Below are 18,656 nucleotides of genomic sequence, written 5' to 3'. Positions count from 1 at the left end.
AGGGTTTGTTTGGTTTTAGCTTTTCATGGGGTTTGTAGACATTGAGAAGAATATAAACTAATGTCAGCCTTATTCCTCAACACCATGCTGTCATTAATCCTGGCTGACAAGTCTGTTCTAAATTAAATTTAAAAACATTTAGTTTCAGTTCCACATCCCCAAGAAGAACCACCGTGGTGTCACTGTGTTATGATCACATATTGTCACAGCTACACCAGGAATAAACATGCTCGTATTCCTCAAAGAATGCTTCTTTTGTATAAACTATTTGGCACAACACACTGATATCATGGCATCTACTGTAACACAATGCAATCTATCACACATATCAAATAAAGTCAAAGACAGTTCATTACAGAGAACCTTATAGATGAGGAACAGGAAGAGTTTATATCAAGTTCTGACTGATGACCGACCACACATCATATATGAAACCTACTAGTCTAATGGGAAAACTGTCAGCAGTTTCACAGTGGGGTGGTCTGTATTCAAACAGCCTTTATTACAGTATTTCCAGTGAAATTATTTTCTGACCGGGTGCAAAAAATATGTTTTTGCTTTACTTTCTTTTCTTTGGTTTAGCAACCATGTACATTATGGGGTTTGTAGCCGTTATTTCCAACACTGTCCACGTTGATAATGTTGATACTCATGTTCAAGTTTTCTCACTTTAACCTGCTATTCCTTGGATTTATTTATGTTTGCAAGCTATAAATCATTGTCTTTATTCATTACAAGATATTTTACTTGTGGTATGTGACCAGCCAATTAATGGTAAATGACATTAAAAAATCGTGTATTCATTCATTAGTAATTATCACAGTGGACAACCAAACATGAATCCCATGAGATGTCAACTAAACGTGCAAATCCTTAGAAAATGTGGCTGCAACAGAAACAAAAGTTCTGAGATTCTTGATGTTTTCACAGTACAGGATAGTTATTTAGTTAAAGCAAAACAAAAAAAGCATACCTCCACCCCCTCCAGTTCCAGTGCTCCTCCTCTGTCTCTTTGAGCTCGGAGGTGTCTGGCTATATGTGTCAGCAGCTCCAGAGCTTGGGTGAGCTCAGCTAGCTTAGCGTCCTTCTCCTCAGAGCCAATCTTGGCCAGCTCCGGTACCTCAGCCTTCTCTCCATTGAGGAGGGCCTGGGCCAGCTCATAGTGGAGCTGGTAAGAGGAACGGATGAGCGTGCGACCATACCACACATTGTTGACAGCGAGAGTGTGTGCATCGAGCTCCCACATCACGCTCATGGCAAACCTTGAGAGGGAATGCATATGTATTCGAGTTTACAGATGTTTTACTGTGTTTTCAAAAGTGTGTTAATTTAAGGAAACACCTTCCAAAACATAATGCAAAGACATGGAGTTCACTGACCTGTCGACTCCTCCCAGTAGAGAGCAGAGGTCTGCACTGAGAACAGCAGGCAACATGTCGTACCTGCGGTCGGCCAGGTAGTAGGTCGTAGCCCTTAGGGAGAGACAGAATCAGAAGAAAATGAAAGGGACAAACATCACAGCAGCATCAGTCTCCATGGAGTAGACATCATTTAAAAAGAAGCACTGGGAAAAAAAATACTCAACCATTTTTATCACTGCATGCATTGAGCTATTAAGTGATGTCATTTTTGCATAAATAAATGTTTCTCTGCTTTCCTTGCTCTTATAAGTGAGAGGTTTAAAATCAGTTACATTTTAATTTGCTCCTATAACCATCATCAAAATCTGAAAACTAATTAAACTATATGTAGTTAACTACAATACAGAAGCCACAAGGTGCTTCCATGGTGCACATAAAGGACAACAGGAAGTTCAGAGAAGGCCAAACATAAGGATAAAAAATAAAACAGGAACAACATAAAACCGCTAGAGTAAAAAAATGCTGGAGGGAATTTTGTTTCTGTTGAGTGTTAGGAGCTAAAACAGTGAAACATGATCCCCCCTTGTTTTAAGCCTGGACTATTGAACTTCTAACTTCTAGTTGTCAGACATACAGTAAGGGGTCTTAGTGTAGGATAAGGAGTTCAAACACCACAAGTATAGAGGAGAGAAAAACCATGGAAGTAATCAAAAGAATCCTGAACTGAGCTGTAAGCCAAATAGAGAGTCAATGTAATCCATCCTGAACAGGAAATACATGCATTTAGTGTTTGTCAGAAGCCTCATTATGCAGTCAGCTCCAGGTCTGCACCCGGGACTGCAAGTACAGCTGCTCACAGCAGAGCTGATGGAAGTGGACTTGTAAATGCAGCCAAACAAACACTTCAGTATCTTAACTGAAAGGAAAAGTTTAGGTGCAACACAAACACAAACCCATGCTCATCATTAAAAACTGACGTCTCTTTCTAATACCTGGTTTTTAGTTAAACTCAAGTCTGCACTTGACTTGTGCTTATTTTACCACTGTTACCTTCTTTGTGGCTGGTGTATGTTTACACCTGCTTTTTACAGGCAAAATATTTTCCCTGCAAAACTGACCATGCAAATTATGACCTTAGTAAATCCAGCAAATACATAGTCAACATCTGTCATTGTGTTTCCTTCTAATACTTGTGTACCTCTCCACTAAATGCATATGCAGTAAAGAGAGAGAGATACCTCCTGCAAACACTCACAGAAACAACAAACTATGGCTCCAGCCTTGTATGTATGTTTGATAAATACACTGCATGTGTTTGGGCCAGAATGTTTCACATCTGCACCTCAGAAACAGATACATCAGCCTTAGTACTTGGGCTTCAGTGGTGACAGTGATTACTGTTACCTCTTTCCTGTGTATGTACATATGATTTTGACATACAGTATATGCTGCATTTCCGCTACTGGACTCTAACGAGCAGGTATACCCCGTACCTCCATTAATAGTCACCAAGTGTAGCCTCTGTCCTGCTTTGCTTTCCCACTTTGTTTCTCTGTCGGTCTCAGTTTAGAGGAGGGAGGAGCTGCTCCTCACACATGCAGTCAGCTGTGGGTTTACATACAGTGCTTGTAATGTTAATGCTAGAAGTGTTAAGACGCAGACATTTAACCAATTACAGGAGACTGCTCTGTGCTTACGCACACCCTCCCCTCTTGCGTTCCTGGTACTTGATTTCAACACTACTGCTTGAGGGGTAATTTTGCACCCAGAACGCACCTCCAACATGGGCCAAGTGTAGTGGAAACAAATACAGAACCTGTGACAAGCATTACTCTGCACAACATGTTTCAGTAGGTTCCTATAATGGAAAAACCCCTATACCAGTAATATAAAGTGTGTGTGATGTTGCAACAGATAATCAATGAGCACCTTCCAGGCCTCTTTGCACTTCTGAAAGTTACCTTGACTGTATGGGATTCCTAATATTTTTTCCACCTGTATACATTATTCTGACAGGGTCCTCACCTTGAGCGTGCCTCCAAGTCAGTGAGTGAACCTTCTGTGACAAAGTGAGTGACATCAGCAATGTGGACCCCCAGCTCCAGTAGCCCCCTGTCAGCGAGACTGCGCACCGACAGCGTATCATCTACGTCCTCACAGCCCTGCGGGTCGATGCTGAACACCAGGTGACTCTCCCTGAGGTCCCGTCGCTGCACCACCTGGGCAGGATCCACCCTCCACGGTTTCTCTGGAGAGTTGACTGGCATCTCTCTCAGCTAAGAATAGACAGACACAGCCAGAAAACAAACACAAGGTTACATAAGGTATTGAAAATCTCACACAAACAGCTGTACTTCACCAGTGTCAAAGTGATGTATCAATAATTTATTTTGCCTCTGCTTTGGTTTGAGAACAATCAGATATTGTGTGCCGTGCTGAGACACCTCTTTGACCCAAGGCCATTCTCTACAAAATAAAATAAGCCCTATGAATCTGAGTGAAAAGAAAAGGTCATTTAATTCTGTAAAGTCCTTGCATCATTGTATGAAGAAAGGAACTAAGTAAAAATGTGCTGTATGAACTGAAAAGAAAAAACACCTCTGTAGTTTCAACAACATTATTCCATTACATACACACTAACCTCTGAATAGCCTTCAGTGTCTGGTGTCCCATCCACACCAAGCACTGAAAACTATTAAATGTCCTCGGGTAAATGTCCTTTACCAAAACTGGGCAACAACAAACTGTCACACAGTTCAGCATTATCCTTTGGTTCAAAAGGTAACCTTAGAAGTTTTACCTTAAACAATCAGTTACGTTTATGTTAAATAAAATACTGCGTATCTTTGAGGCCTAAAAAACCTTCCACATAAAATGTTTGCCTTGGTTACCTGTCTATAATGAAATGAATATTTTATTTTATTCTTTTATTTAGGGTTGCAGCTAATGATCGATCATGATAATAATTTTCATGATCGATTAATCTATAGATTATTTATTGATTAATTGGATAAGCTATGACACGTACAGTGAAAAATGCCCATTACGACTTCCGAAAGTCCTGCGACATTTTAAAATTGCAGCTTTTGTTCAACCAAAATTTCAAAATGTAAAGATATTACATGTGCAGATTTCTTTTATGTCAATCAACTAATTGATGAGTCCTTTCAGATCCACAATGCGTTCACACGAATGTGTCTACTGAATGTATAAGCAGGCAAATGCTTGCTGCAAAAACTTTGCAAACAGTAATATGTCAGGAGTTGTCTTGAACAGCTGGCCGTAGAGTTCGTTTGCCTCCAAGTGGCCAAAAAAAAAAAAAGCTGTCTATTAAATTCTCTGTGAATGTATGTAGAAGTGTAGTTTAATCTCTGAGGGAGAAGCTGTGCATTTCTGACCTGTGCATCTGAGAAGGGAGCCACATGGATGCTGTTCTCTATGAGGATGGTCTGGACCTCCGTCTCAAGCTCTCCAGTTCGACCCAGAACCCGCACGCTGTGGCCGTTAGGATAGAGTGACGTGCTTTCCCATGAGTCAATGCGCACCACCACTCTATGGTCCTGAGTAAAGAAGACATGGGGGAATTACCTTACTTACAATCACTGGATTTCAAACCCTTCTGCCAGCTTCTGCTTTCGAGAAACAACTTGGGTGATACAAAACTTAAGTTGTGAGCATTTTGCTACTTGCTTTTATCCTATATGTTATAATAATGGTGAAAGGAAGGTCACATTATTTGAATTTGGTAGCTATAATGCAGCACTAAGAATGAATTTGTAAGACACTGGTAACACAGTTATCAGTGGCACTAATAACAGCGACTTAAATATCAAAAATATCCAGTTATAAGAACAGCTGATCATGTATGGAAATGTTAGATTAGATTCAACGTTATTGTCATTACCCATGTACAAGTACAAGGCAATGAAATGCAGTTTAGCATTGTTACATTAGATATAAATGCATTACTCTTATATTGAATTAGCTTATTTTTAAGTCAGTTAACAGCTGATTAAGCCTGACTGTGGAGAACAGCCAGCAGCTAGTGGAAGCCAAACCAGACCTGCAGAGCATCAGCCTGCTGAGTGCTAATGCGGATCTTGGGGATGCGGCGGTCCCATGGAACAGCCAGGATACGCTGGAAATTCCTGCTCTGGGACTGAGGCCCTTCCCTGAGGGGAAAAGTTACCACATAGTCCCTCCAATTTCTCTGCAGGATCCCCACAACACGGCCTGTGGGTTTTAACAGCAGACATCAGTACAGACACTTACCAGCACAGTCAGATGGTCCCAGCCAACGCAGTGTCCTGAGACTATGCAGGAATGAATATTAAAATTTCTTAGAGTAACCATCTCACCCAACATTTAGTCGGTATATGATTATTTAGACAAGTACTGAAATAAAATGAATTTAAACAGCCTTAAAACTGGGCCTCAGGGGTCCACTTACTACTTTTTCAACTAAACCTCAGTTTTCATTTTGTGAAATGAAGTGGACCCTTGAGTTTAGATTATATTGTTATAAATGCTGTTACAAGAGGCCAGGGATCAACTTTACTGCTTAGAGTATTAAAAAATGCATTAAAGGTACAATGTGCAAGTTTTGATCACTAATAATAGTGGCTCCCTGTTATGTTTGTATTTTGTGCAATATACACATTTACAACATTGGCTTCAGGAGCCATGCACCAGCAATGTGCAGGGAAGAAGAGGACTACTTGTAAGAAATGCACGTTACAAATATGTTAAACCTCAACAAAGCACTCTTTGCTTTTTGTTGAAAAACACACAAAGCGTAAATTAGTTTTTTAATAATGAAATAACTAACATTTTTTCCAGGGTTTATCAAAAAATGTTATGCATGTATGCTGCAGGAAAAATAAGATTTTGTGAAAAATTAAAAACTGCATGGAAACTACACTCATCAGCCACTTTATTAGGTACACCTGTACAACTGTATGCACTTGTATGCTGCATTGAAATGGAGACAATTGTACTGTACAGGCGTACCTGATCAAGTGGCCGGTGAGTGTATCTGGGCACAACGCCTCGGTTCATCTACACAGATAAACAAGAGAATTAAGGGGAATAAATATTCTACAGCACACCAGTTATGGGCAAAAACATAATGCATGGGCCATGGCCAATTACACCATAAACTAATTCTCGGCCCATGGCCAAACTTTCTACTAATTTTCCGTGGAATCAGTGCAACAGTTATAAGTTAGTTGTTGAGATATCCTGTAGAAAACATAACATCCTCAGTGGAATTAATGAGTTTAGTCATTGTGGAAGGCCCCACCTGTCGGTAGTGGTTTACTCTCGCTGTCCTCCCCACTCTTCTCCTCTCCCTGACCCTCTGCCAGGGCTGTGACCTTCCCCCTCCACTCACTCTTAGGCAACAGTTCCACCACAACCACGTCGCCATGCACAGCTCTGTTACGATTTTTACCACCGCGCACCAACACACATGAACTTGAATCTGAGATGGATCAGGGACAAGAAGAGGGAGGATAGATGAAACAAGAAAAGAAGTGGAGGGAAGAAAGCAGGTCAAGAGAATGAATTAAAAAAAAGCAGAAAAACCACAACACCAGCAACGAGCTGTTTATTAGCTGTGAATAACTGTTGAATGTGTCTGGCCCTTGTGTGGCCAGTCACAGTCTAAAGTCAGCATCGCCAGTAGCAAATACTGTGATGGCTGCTGTGGTTTTGCACCTGAGTTCTTCTTAGATATCCCCTCTGTCATGACGGAAGCCTCATTCTGTGCACGGTGCTTGTTGACATTCAGTGTACCCTGAGAAAAAGGACAGAAACGTAGGATCTATATTGATTTTAGGAAGATTCGTTTAATTCACCGGTCTGTTCTATTTTTCTTATTGTCAACAAAAAGCTAATTAGTGAGTCACACCGTTACACTGGATGACATGTTCCTTCTTAACAAAAAATACGGTCATGATAGTTTATTTATCAACAGCTCCACAGACTAATAATGGCTCTGACCAGGACAGACTCTGTGCCTTAGTAACTGGATACAGATTTCAGAAATGTGTGAAACATGCCTCCTTCCTTGTGCTACTTCATTCCTAAAATTAATTCATACTTTTGCATCTGGTTGAATTACTTAATCTGCAAAGGAGATGTCTGTGACATAAAGTGTGGCACAAGTTTACACTTTTTTTGGCCATAAAATCTTTAATCATTTCTTGGAGAACATCCTGACACATTTTTAAGGACAGACTCACTAGGCATAAACCAGGAAAGTGGATTTGTACTGTACCCAGATGTATCGTCCAGACTTGATACCAGCCTCCAGGACTTCGGCAGGGAGATGTTCAGCGTACTCTTTCTCCATGCCCTCGCTCTCCTTCTCTTGTAGCACCTGAGAAATTGAGCTGTAGAGCTCACGGGCTGCATCCAGTTGTTCCCAGAACATCTGCAAATAATCCTGGCAAATAAAGAGATACAGCGTTGAAATTGCCAGGAATAGATAAAACACCATGTGACAATCAGGTGATAGATAATGATCGATAACAATCATATGATAATTCAGGTATGTAGAGTTCTTTTAATATCCTAAATGTTCATAAAGATAGAAACAGGAGTCTCCTAGGTACCTCACCAGTGCCAAAGATGCATGTTAAAGCCACAAATTTGAAATATGGCACCGCTGGTTCCGAGAATATATATTTTTTTATTGCCAGTATGCAATGGCAGATTGATTTCATACTATGATACCCATCACCACCAGCTTCTATGGCTGTGAAGACAAAGCCACTCAGAAGTAGAGCTGGAAAAACTGGTAACAAAACACAGCAGCATAGTTGTCAGATTCATGGAAAAATGACCCAGGCTCTGAAAGTGAACTGTTTAATTGGGTTTCTACAAAGTGTAGCCTAATCTTTAGCTTCTGCTCACCGTTAGCAGCACACGCACCAGAATTGTAAGCTGCGTCATTGCATATTTCTTGAGGAAAAGCACCTTGGGAGTTGCACTTACCATCTTTTCTGCAGTTTTTGTCCTAAGGCTTGTTCCTTTGATTTTTTTTATTATCAAAGAACCAGATATTTTCTAATGCACTTGTTCATCTTTTGTGCTGATGACTCAGCCAGGAGAGTTTCATATTTATCTAAAGTGCTCAAGCTATCACTCACCTCCTATTGTCTTTGCAGAGGAACAGAACTTTTACTTTAGAAACCCTACAAGCCTGATAAAATTCAGATAAATACACTCCCTTTTTAATCACAGAATCCTGTCATTTGCTTTTCTGACAGGGGAAAAAAACAAGAAAAGCTACTGTAACTGTGTATGTTTTCTAGGCTACATACTAAATGTACTACTAAAATGACACCATGATGGTTTGCTGCCAAGATCTCTTGTATAACAGTATACAGGTGGTACTGAGAACAGCCTCTGCTTTTCCATCCATCAGCTTTCTAGCACTATACATCAGACAACTGCTAACAGGTAGACAGGACAAATTAAATGAGTGCCTTTTTCTCACAATTACATATTGACAGAAATTCAGGCTGTGGTTCATCATGGCTTTTCACACGTTAAAACTCCGAGTAATACTGTAGCCACTTTACTTCAACTGCAGTGTACTTTTTCACTTCACTACCTTGGCAGCATATTAGTTGTTAAGCAGCTCCAAGGTAATTAGGTGATACAGTACAAAAATCACTTCTGCATTCTGAGCAAACTCTGATACAATGTTGCATGAATAAATTTAGTGATGGAGAGAGGAAAAATGAAAAATTAAGCAAAACCATTTGGAAACAAACTAAAGATATAAATATTCAGTCTTTTGTACTTACTTTATAGACCCAAGTCTATTATTAATGCTCTTCAAAAACAGACTTATTTCATCCTCTACAGTACATACAGTACATAAATTCTGTGATATCTTGGTGGTGTGCTTGAAAATTTAACTATTTCACCACAGTTGATCAACTTTTAGAGAAACTGTATTAAAATGACAATCCTTTGATGTTATTGTACTAGACTTGTATGTAAGCAAACTGTAATCTTCCTTTAAAGACTGAAATAGAATTAGTTAAATCTTTGGTTTGGTCCCTAGACTGTATATAATGATGGATGACATGACAGCTCCCAGAAGTAAAGCCACCACGAGTTGATCGCCCCCTGGTGGCTGGTTGCAGTATAGGTCATACATCCTGCCTCCTCCATGTTAGTAGATGGAACATGGACCAAACTAAAAACTCAAAGTACAAATCAAATATATTTTCTCAGAGGTGATTTTTGTCTCATTTGATAGATGTGTACACAAGTGCCCAGTTTATTTTTAATAAGTTATCTGATGATATGAAAAGGTGCGTATTTCAGATGATCTGACAGCTCTGATTGGTGGTTCGATGCTGTTACTCCACCTCTTGTCACTACTGTGCAGAACCTAGTTGCATCACAAAAGCAAGATGGCATCTGCTGTAGTCGGTGTATTTTGGCTTCACTTTTGCATGGTGGAGGGAAGTGGTGACATGTCGTCCATCTTTATATACAGTCTATGGTCTGGTCTAATATCCAGTGTGAAGAATAAGGGGAGACACACCAAGCCGTTGGCCATTGACGGGCCATCACTAAGCATCTGTAAGGACTAGTCTTCCCAGTGTGTCCTGCAACATTGGCACTATTCAGCCTCTGTTGGTGGCTTTTTCAACATGTTGAATTGGCGTCCGCGGTTGGGCCTCATTAGTGAGAGAGGGGCCACTCTGATTTGCTGTTGAGCTTGGGAGGCCGCACAATATACCTTTCTCTTTTAGGCACTTTCAAGGTGCCACTTTTCTCCTTATTAAACAGTGCCTTAGTAAACTTATATGGATCCTTATAAAAACCTGCCCTAGCCTGTTCCTTTTTCCATCTAGCTTTTCTAAGCCTTTCTGCTCTCCTTAGATTTACCAACCTAGATTTCTAGCCATTTTGCAACATATTAATGCCCTCTCTCTCACTTTGTTTCTTTTCTTCATTGCTTTCTAAGCTCTCTTTGTTACTGAACAAGCCTATCAATCTGCTGCTGCTGCCTTGTCTTTACTATCTCTGGTGCTGCTTTATTTCTATTCTCACAAACTCCAAACCTTTGCACTTCATATTCATAAATTACATCTCCCATTTTCTATAGCTTCTTCTCAACTGTCCCTTTCAGTGCTTCGAGAGCATCTACCAGACCTGATTAAACTGTTGCCCATATGCCCTTCGCACTAGCATTAGGCCAATTTACTTTGGGCTTTTGCCCTGTACCCTTCTCTTTCTTTGGCTGCCTACTCTCACCACTCTTGATACCCTTGTGTTTGGTGTTATCTTCTGCTTCCTCCTCTCTGGTAGGGATACTGATATGCTGCACTCTTTGGTCACTCACCTGTTGCTGGATTTCACCCAACTGACGTAATTGACTTCTTACTAAGTATTGTTCAATGTGGGGTCCCTCACCACTGCACTCTTCACCTGCCTCCAAGCACCTTTTCCCTCCCTAATGTATTCTAAAGCCCTTGGTTGATGTCACTTTCCTCCAGCCACAGCAACATACCTGCAGTTGTCTTTCTTCTGTCTTTGATACTGTTGCTTCCACTGGAGTGCCTGCCCTACACAATGCCAAATCTGTTCCACAGTCAATAACTGGGTGTCCTGACTGTGAGTCATGAATTTTATCATTTATATGTACTTAACAATTTTGTGTGAAAATTAATATAACAGATGAATAATAACACAAAAATTGTAAAGGATTCTCAAAAACCTACAACATTTAATCAGAACTCATCATCTCTCATGTTTATCTGATATGGGGTTCACACTTGGTCTTGGTTCAACTAATTCTGAATAAGAAACACTGTCGCAGGTTTGGGTTTAAACACTTGTTGGTCAGATAAGTGCTGCAGATAAATTTTAATCTGGCTTTAAATTTTAAAAAAAATCTATACTTATGTCAAATCATCAACAATCAAATCAAGCTGACACGACCCTGGTGAGAAAACAATTTTACCAAAAGCTCCATTTATTTGCTGTTCTGTGTTTTCCATCTTATCATATATCCACACCTGCAGAGTGAGTTTTCCCGGTTGTCATGGAACTTCAACTTCTAAAACTTGTGTAAAAAGTCCTTAGGATATATATATAAAAAAAAAACAGTCAACATCTCCAATCCCATGACAACTGGGTGAACGCCATATGCTGAGGAAAATCATGTGATATGATGGAAAGCTCCAGAATAACTGTTGAATTGACCTTGAGGAGAAATTCTGTCCTTATATTGATTTCAAACATGTTGCAAGTATTACAAAAACCTGCATCAAAACAGCAAGGTAATGCTCTTGGTCAACAGAAGAGTGTAGTTTGTAGGCATCTGAACTAATGCAGTTCTACTGTCATGTCTCTATACTCCAGCACAGTAGATTTAAAATCAGATCAACAGCTAAAGTTAAAAGAGCTGACTTTCAGCTTCATGAGGGTATTCACATCAATAATGAGTGAACAATGCAGCAGGACAATTAGAGGACACCAACTTCTGAAGTGTTCAAGCAAAGTGAATGTGGACACCTTCACATAAAAGGTGAGCATAAGCACTTGAACAGCATAGACTAAGACTGTCATTTCAAATTCCGCATGCCTGAGTCAAAATACAGTATGTCACTGTCCAAATACTGTCCTGACTGCACTATAACTAAACAGGTTAGCTTTGCACTATGGGATGTGAGTGATAATGTACAAGTAGGTCAAGTACCTGGACGGAGACGACGTATACTCCAGAGCTGAGACAGCTGTACTGAGCCACAGCATCTTGATCCTCTGTAATCATCACTATAGGAATCATACCTGCCAGGTGGTTGTAGTACCATACTGCTGCAGAGTACACACACCTACACACACACACACACACAATTTACAATTTCAAGCACAAGGTGCATGTAGACAGCTTGCCTGTTAAAGTCCTGAACTTTGATATTTTGTATTTCATTATTTAGGCATATGAATTAACACTACGTGAATTGATACTGAAGATGATGTTTTAATGTTATAAAGAACACGCGCATAAAAATTTATAACTCCTTTTACTCTCCTTTGATGCAGTAAACTCAGTTTAAGATTGCAGATTGTACCTCCAGCCTTCTGTTGTGAAAACTACTGCACGTCTTCAAACTAAAAAGTTTGAAGACATGCAGTACAACACCAGTGGGCTATCATCAACTGCCGCAGCATTAACATTAAATCTTTATTACAGAAAAATCACAGTGGTGTGCAGTACTTTAAGTGTGCCCAATTATATACTCTTTCTGAATAAGAGATAAAGTTCTGCTCAGACAGGGTGGTGATTGAACATTTTCATCTTGCTTGTCGTCTAATCTACAGTATGAGACAGATGCCACAATAGCACTAAAGTAACTGGCTGATCATTTGATCAAAAAATTTTCTTCATAATTTTGAGAATTCAATAAAATGTCAAGTAGGTGCTTGCAATACCTTCACATTTCATTTCTATTATTGAATGAAAGGAAAACAACATGCCATTTTTGTAGCTTACATGCTCAAATCTGCAGGGGAAAGCTTCTCTATTCAAGACATCTTGATACACTCTAGGTTGAAAACGAGTATAATTAATGAAGGCTATAATTAAGTCTATGCTGTGTAAATGTCAATCTCAAGTGCTCCCGCTTTCTCTGTTATTATACTTGTTTTATATGTGAAGTGGAGGAAAAACATCTTCAACAATTCTCAGATAGACCCTTTTGCCCTCAGGTCCTTATAGAAGCAAGTCACTGTAAATGTTTGACTGACAGCTTGTAGGTGGCTGTGGCTCACGAGGTAGGGTAGTCGTCTCCTGACCAGCAAGTTGGTGGTCCGACTCCCGGTCTCCCCGCATGCCTAGGTGTCCCTGAGCAAGACACTGAACCCCGAATTGCTCCCGGTGGCTTGACTAGCGCCGGTGCATGGCAGCCTGTCGTCATCGGGGTGTGAATGTTGTGTGTGATTGGGTGAATGGTGTATGATCTTCTGTAAAGCGCTTTGGCCAGTGCAACACTGTGAGAAAGCGCTATATAAAATACAGTCCATCTACCATTTACAGCTTAGCCAGTAGAGCTGGTGCACAAGTTGGACTAAAGTTAAAATGAATTCATGGTTTATACATGATTAAACTTTCATCAAAAATCTGCTGAAGGACTCAGGGGGTCAGATACAAAAAAATCTGTGCTATTTAAATTGTGCACTGTTGTCACTTCTCACACATTCATGGAGTACTGCAGGTCAATTTCTATATTAGCAGTATTTCCAACACTCCACATACAGAGACTAAAACTGACAATGAATTGTCTCACGGTTAATGTTTGTCAGCTGTCAGTCCTGAATTAGCTGGATCGTCCGTGTGATAGATCCCTGCTGTTCTTCAAAAATGATTAAAAACACAGTGGGAAACACTTCTGCACTGGGTGACACGTTTTTTTTTTGTAACGCAACTCCAGGCCCAACTATGTTGCCCCAAAGGCTCCAAGTGTTCATAATTTCCTGAAGTTAGCATGAGCCAGAGTCAACGTGCTCTCTGCTTTGTTTACTGTATATCCCGCTAGCTACTCACACTACGGTCCGGTGTTTACTGATGAAGAAACAGGTCACCCGGTGCAGTGCTGTGTTTCACTGATGTGTTTTTAATCATTTTTGAACAACAACAGGTCTATGGCACAGATGAATAAACTAATCTGGGACCGACAGACTGATGGATTATAACTGTGAGTAGAGGAAATTCATTGTTGGTTTCAGTCTCTGTATGTTTATTGTTGAAAATGCTGGTAATATAAAAAATGACCAGCCTTATCCTTTAAGAGTTGGTCACTGAAAGCAGTGACTTCTTGGAGTCTTCACTGGTAGGTTGCCTCCTAGAAACTGCCTTTCTCTGTGATATTTGTATGGATTAAATAAACAGGAAGTAGGTAGGTAAATTTTATTACCTTTGGACAGGATAAAAATTTTGCCCTGCCCTTTACACTAAGTTAAGATGATTCATATTTACTGTACAGCTGTGAAAATGATATTGATCTTCTGATCAAAGTCTCAGCAAGAAAGTGAAACTGTCAGACTCCTCCTTTAAAATCACATTGTTAGAATGTACACATTTCCAACAATCTTTTATATTATAGGCAGTACAAGACACGTGTTATTTGCTGTTATAAATTCAAGCTGGTTCTAAATGCATTTAAGTTAAAAATTCATAGTGTGAATGAAGATGCTGGGAAAACAGTAATGAGCGCTGACCTGGTGTGCCACTTCTCCTGGCTCTCCCCTTTCTCTCGCAGACAGTAGGAATACTTTTGGAATTCATTGGCAAACAGCACACAGTCATGTCGAGAGTCTTTGAGTAAGTTTCGCAGACGGTTGTACTGCCTGCACAGACAAACCCACAACAAAAAAACACACCAACACCCTCCAAATTATAGAGAATAATACAACAATAATTATAGTCGATTAAAGGAGCAGTTTGGCAATCTGGCAAATATGCTTTTGTGCCAAATGTTAGAGAAGACTGATACCACTCTCATGTCTGTGTGGTAAATATGAAGCTTCCATGAGCGGCGGGTTAGTTTAGCTTAGCATAAACAAGCGGAAACAACTAGCCTGGCTGTGTCCAATTGTAACAAAATCCACCTACCATCACTTCTAAAGTTCACTATTTAACATGTCATGTCTCGTTTCTTTAATCTGTACAAAAACCAAAGACCTGATGATATCCAGAACATAACCCCCGCAAAACCAAAATATGTTGCTTTTACACTTCAGTCTGTGTGTGGATCAAACAAAGAAGATATAATGTATTAATTAGTGAGGCTGCATGCGGGTAGGTGGAGTTTGTTACCTTTTGACAGAACCAGGCTGGCTGTCTCTTCCCATTTGCAGTTTTTATACCAAGCTAAGTTAATAAGATGCTAACATTAGTTTCATATTTACCATAACATCATGACAGTGGTGTCAGTTTTCTCTCACGTGAATCAACTTATTTACCAAAATGTCAAATTCCTCCTATAATATATTAATCTGATAATGAAAAATGACTATAAAATTATTTTAAATAACTTTTTTTGCTTAATGGGAATGCAGAATTATTCTTTGAAAGAAGAAACATCAAAATGTGAACTGAGCTACAAGATATATCATCAATAGCTTTCAGTGGTCAGGAGCAATAAATCCGACATTTACAACATAAGCTATGAGGCACTTTACAGCATCTTGATATAAATCATGAGAGTTACAGTTCAGTATAAAACTCTGGGTTGACAGAAAGGCAAAGCTGCAAAAAAACCAAACAACATCATACACACTCGCTCTGACAATGTGTAGTGCGCTTGTTCCTATTGCCTTCCTGTGTGTTGAAGTGAATGAAAAACTGCAATTACTGACATAGTATGGCATCAGCCTATGCTCTACCAGCTATGCCTGCCTAACATTATTAAAAGTGAGGCCTTGCCTTATTAATAATGCAACATTTTAAAATGGCAGCGTAAGCAGATATCAAAAACAAAATGCAGTGAAAACAGAGGGCTTGTGGGACTCCTTATTTACAGTGTTCATCAGGTTTGTCAGGAGCACTCAGGCATGTTTGTGTGGTAGAGAGGTATTTCAAGAGTTTTCATATAATGAAGTTGACCCCTGCTCACTCCTTACACACTTCTACAGAGAGTTTGTCATCAGAGGCTTAATTCAATAGGGACCTCAGGAATTACTGTAAATGTCTTCGCCACAGGGACACCCCTAATGCCTTCAGTGTGCCTGAAGCTAATTTCTTTTGTATTTGCTGGTAGAAAAATAATGCTATGCAATGCTAAAAGGACTCCCTAAGACGTTCACACACTTTAACAAACCTAGAACAACAATACAGCTTGAAGTTAGATATTAATTCCTCTGGGAAACTTTAAAGCTTTACTATCTTATACTTCTAATATTTGCAACTGCTTTAATTAGTGTGGCCGTGAGTGTCTGTGTGATAGTGATTTTGAGATAACCAAACTTTGTGTTAATTTGTCCTTGGGTCTATCTTGCAAATGGGATCTTAATCTCAGCGAGATTTCCTGAAAGTACCTAACTAGATTAAATAATATATTGTGTGGATGTGTAGCCGTTGGTGTGAGTATACCTGGCTCCTTTGCTGTGCTGCACAGCCTTGCAGGCGGTCTGGGTGAAGACAATGCCCTGCAACTCTCTGAACTCCAAGATCTCCAGGTAGTCAACCACCACCGCGGCATCAGGCACCACATAGTGAGTCAAATCTGGAGGTAGCACTTTGCCATCTTTTTGGGAAATTAATAAGAACCCGTGAAAATTCACATTTTTGATAGTCATCCATAACTGATCAATCAAAGTGAAACAGTGGTTATTAGTGCTAATGCAGATAACTAGAAACATCCCTCTTCGTTTAAGTTTGCCTTGATTAAACACTATAGTGTTTACAAATGGCAATACTTGTCAAAGGAGATGATCACAGTGCTTCAACTTAAATGCAGTATCCAATAACCTTTCCATAAATAGCCCAATTATTTTGCTCTAGTACTTTGTTCTACAGCAGGTTAATCCTATATCCATATAGAAACACGATGCCTTAGACACAACCTGGGGCAAAACAGAACGCGGTGTGGTGTTCAGGGGTTCTTTTATTAGGTCGTTCAAATCGCTCTTAAGTGGATATTACAGGTGTAATCACTTTTGCTGCAGTGATCAACTGTATGTTGTCGACAGGCCACAGGTGTACTCACTACTGTAACAATAAGGTTGCATTTTGTTCTCCCGCAGTACTTCGATGTAGTCAACCTAACACGTTATTGTCTTGCCCCTGTTCTCTGTAATATCAGCTACAGTGTGAATTTCCTAAGGAATGTGTTGTAACATTAAACAAAAGGCTGTTTTATGTGTATGTGTGTGTGTCAGCCAGCCTGTGTGCTTTGTTTTGAGGCGACTTTACCATTGGCACAGTCCGCCTGGCACAGAGAGCTGTAGCAGGGTACCCGCTCTCTCAGATAATGTTCCCGGACCACACGGACCTTTCGCCCCCGGCAGCTTTTCAAATGCAAAATCTTCTCCGTTTTGATCATCTTCGGGACTCAGGAATCAGCCACGTGCAGCCCGCTGTACGTGCTAATCAGTAGTTTATCATAATTCAGGAAAATAGTTTTGTAAACATAGCCGCTCAATTTCAGGGAAGTACGGCAAACTCACTGACGCCATTACGCTGACGCAAGTGCGTCTCTAGCTGCGTTCAGGTGCTGTTGGACGTAAAGAATTTATGAACTCTGACAAAAGTGGGAGAGTGGATCACAAAAATCATTTTCACCGCTGCAGGTTAATTATGCTATGAAGAAACGGCTGGTTACCTCTGTGACCCGAATGGGTGCTAGCTCATGCCATCTGCAGAAAAAAAACAGCGAAAAGGAGAGACTAAGAGAAAAAATGCAACATTTAGCAATGAACACTGAACTAGTTTTTCAGTATTGGTATTGTTTGGTGGACCAAACAAGGACGACGCAAGTGAAATGCCTAAACGAAGGAAGGCTATGTTCTCCTGGGCTTGTAAGTCCTTGTTGCTAGCATGCTAGCCATGACAGCTTGATAAGTAAAATGCTCATTCCCCTAATTTCTTTTAGAGTTTTTGGGACCCCTGCTGGTCATAACAGCGTTATGTTCATATACCAGGTGTGAATTTTATATGCGCAGCTCTGCTTTTGTTTTCCATGCAGTAGTGAGTGAAACTCAGTTTTACTTAAGTCTTAAACCTCGAGGGTCTGGAGAGACTAGGTGTGTTTTTTTTTTCCACGACCGAAAGTGTCAGTGTTCTGGGGTGAGTCCTCTTGCTAGCTCCGCTGCTCTTTGGCTGCGTTGTGGGCAGAGGCTGCAGCAGAGCATCAGCAGAGAGACTGAGCGCAAGTTGGCGACAGCACCGATACGGCTGCTGCTGCTGCTCCAGGACTTTACTGGCGTTTCTAGATCGACATCTTCCAGAATTTTTTGTTTTCGAATAAAATTTCCCGCACCTATCTCTCAGGTCGCTCCTGTAATAGTACCTTTAACTGCACGTTTATTTATTTACAGTCTGTGAGAATGAACTTTATTTAAGACACGTCTCTTCTGCAGGTAAGCTCTAAAGCTGTTATTGGTGACCCTCTTAGGTTTTTAATTATTTTGCACTTAGAGTTAAGTTAAACGTAGAAGAATTTCTAACTAAAGATTAGGATAAACTGACAGAAGAAGTGTGTGGTTTATAGCCACACTACATTATGACTGCAATATTCTTTCAACGCGTTGCTGTATTGT

General features: G+C 40.1%; 2 protein-coding genes across 8 annotated transcripts in view; one reads left to right on the top strand and one right to left on the bottom strand.

The window, feature by feature from the left end:
- Positions 1–17,614, bottom strand: part of dis3l (DIS3 like exosome 3'-5' exoribonuclease) — a 23,493-nt gene extending 5,879 nt beyond the window's left edge. The window contains exons 1-12 of the mRNA XM_020585614.1: positions 17,311–17,614; positions 16,489–16,642; positions 14,616–14,744; positions 12,094–12,229; positions 7,642–7,809; positions 7,080–7,158; positions 6,664–6,843; positions 5,425–5,594; positions 4,760–4,921; positions 3,387–3,637; positions 1,380–1,472; positions 974–1,262 (exon numbers count right to left, since the gene is read on the bottom strand). Of these exons, the coding sequence (XP_020441270.1) occupies positions 974–1,262; positions 1,380–1,472; positions 3,387–3,637; positions 4,760–4,921; positions 5,425–5,594; positions 6,664–6,843; positions 7,080–7,158; positions 7,642–7,809; positions 12,094–12,229; positions 14,616–14,744; positions 16,489–16,642; positions 17,311–17,440 (1,941 nt within the window). The 5' untranslated portion in view covers positions 17,441–17,614. The remainder of the gene's footprint in view (positions 1–973; positions 1,263–1,379; positions 1,473–3,386; positions 3,638–4,759; positions 4,922–5,424; positions 5,595–6,663; positions 6,844–7,079; positions 7,159–7,641; positions 7,810–12,093; positions 12,230–14,615; positions 14,745–16,488; positions 16,643–17,310) is intronic.
- Positions 17,615–17,725: 111 nt separating this feature from the next.
- LOC109951239 (multiple epidermal growth factor-like domains protein 11) overlaps positions 17,726–18,656 on the top strand; it is a 163,069-nt gene continuing 162,138 nt past the window's right edge. For 6 of the 7 annotated variants that reach the window (XM_020585608.1, XM_020585611.1, XM_020585609.1 and 3 more), the window contains exon 1: positions 18,182–18,476. The gene's annotated coding sequence lies outside the window, so the exon portion shown is untranslated. Of the gene's footprint in view, positions 17,916–18,181; positions 18,477–18,656 lie in introns of those variants that run through there. The other variant, XM_020585607.1, reaches the window with a different exon arrangement.

The sequence above is a fragment of the Monopterus albus genome, unplaced genomic scaffold (assembly GCF_001952655.1).
Source record: "Monopterus albus unplaced genomic scaffold, M_albus_1.0 scaffold372.1, whole genome shotgun sequence".
In the NCBI taxonomy this organism is placed as follows: Eukaryota; Metazoa; Chordata; class Actinopteri; order Synbranchiformes; family Synbranchidae; genus Monopterus; species Monopterus albus.
The sequence above is the reverse complement of the archived record's forward strand: the minus strand, read 5'-3'. Positions and strand labels throughout refer to the sequence as shown.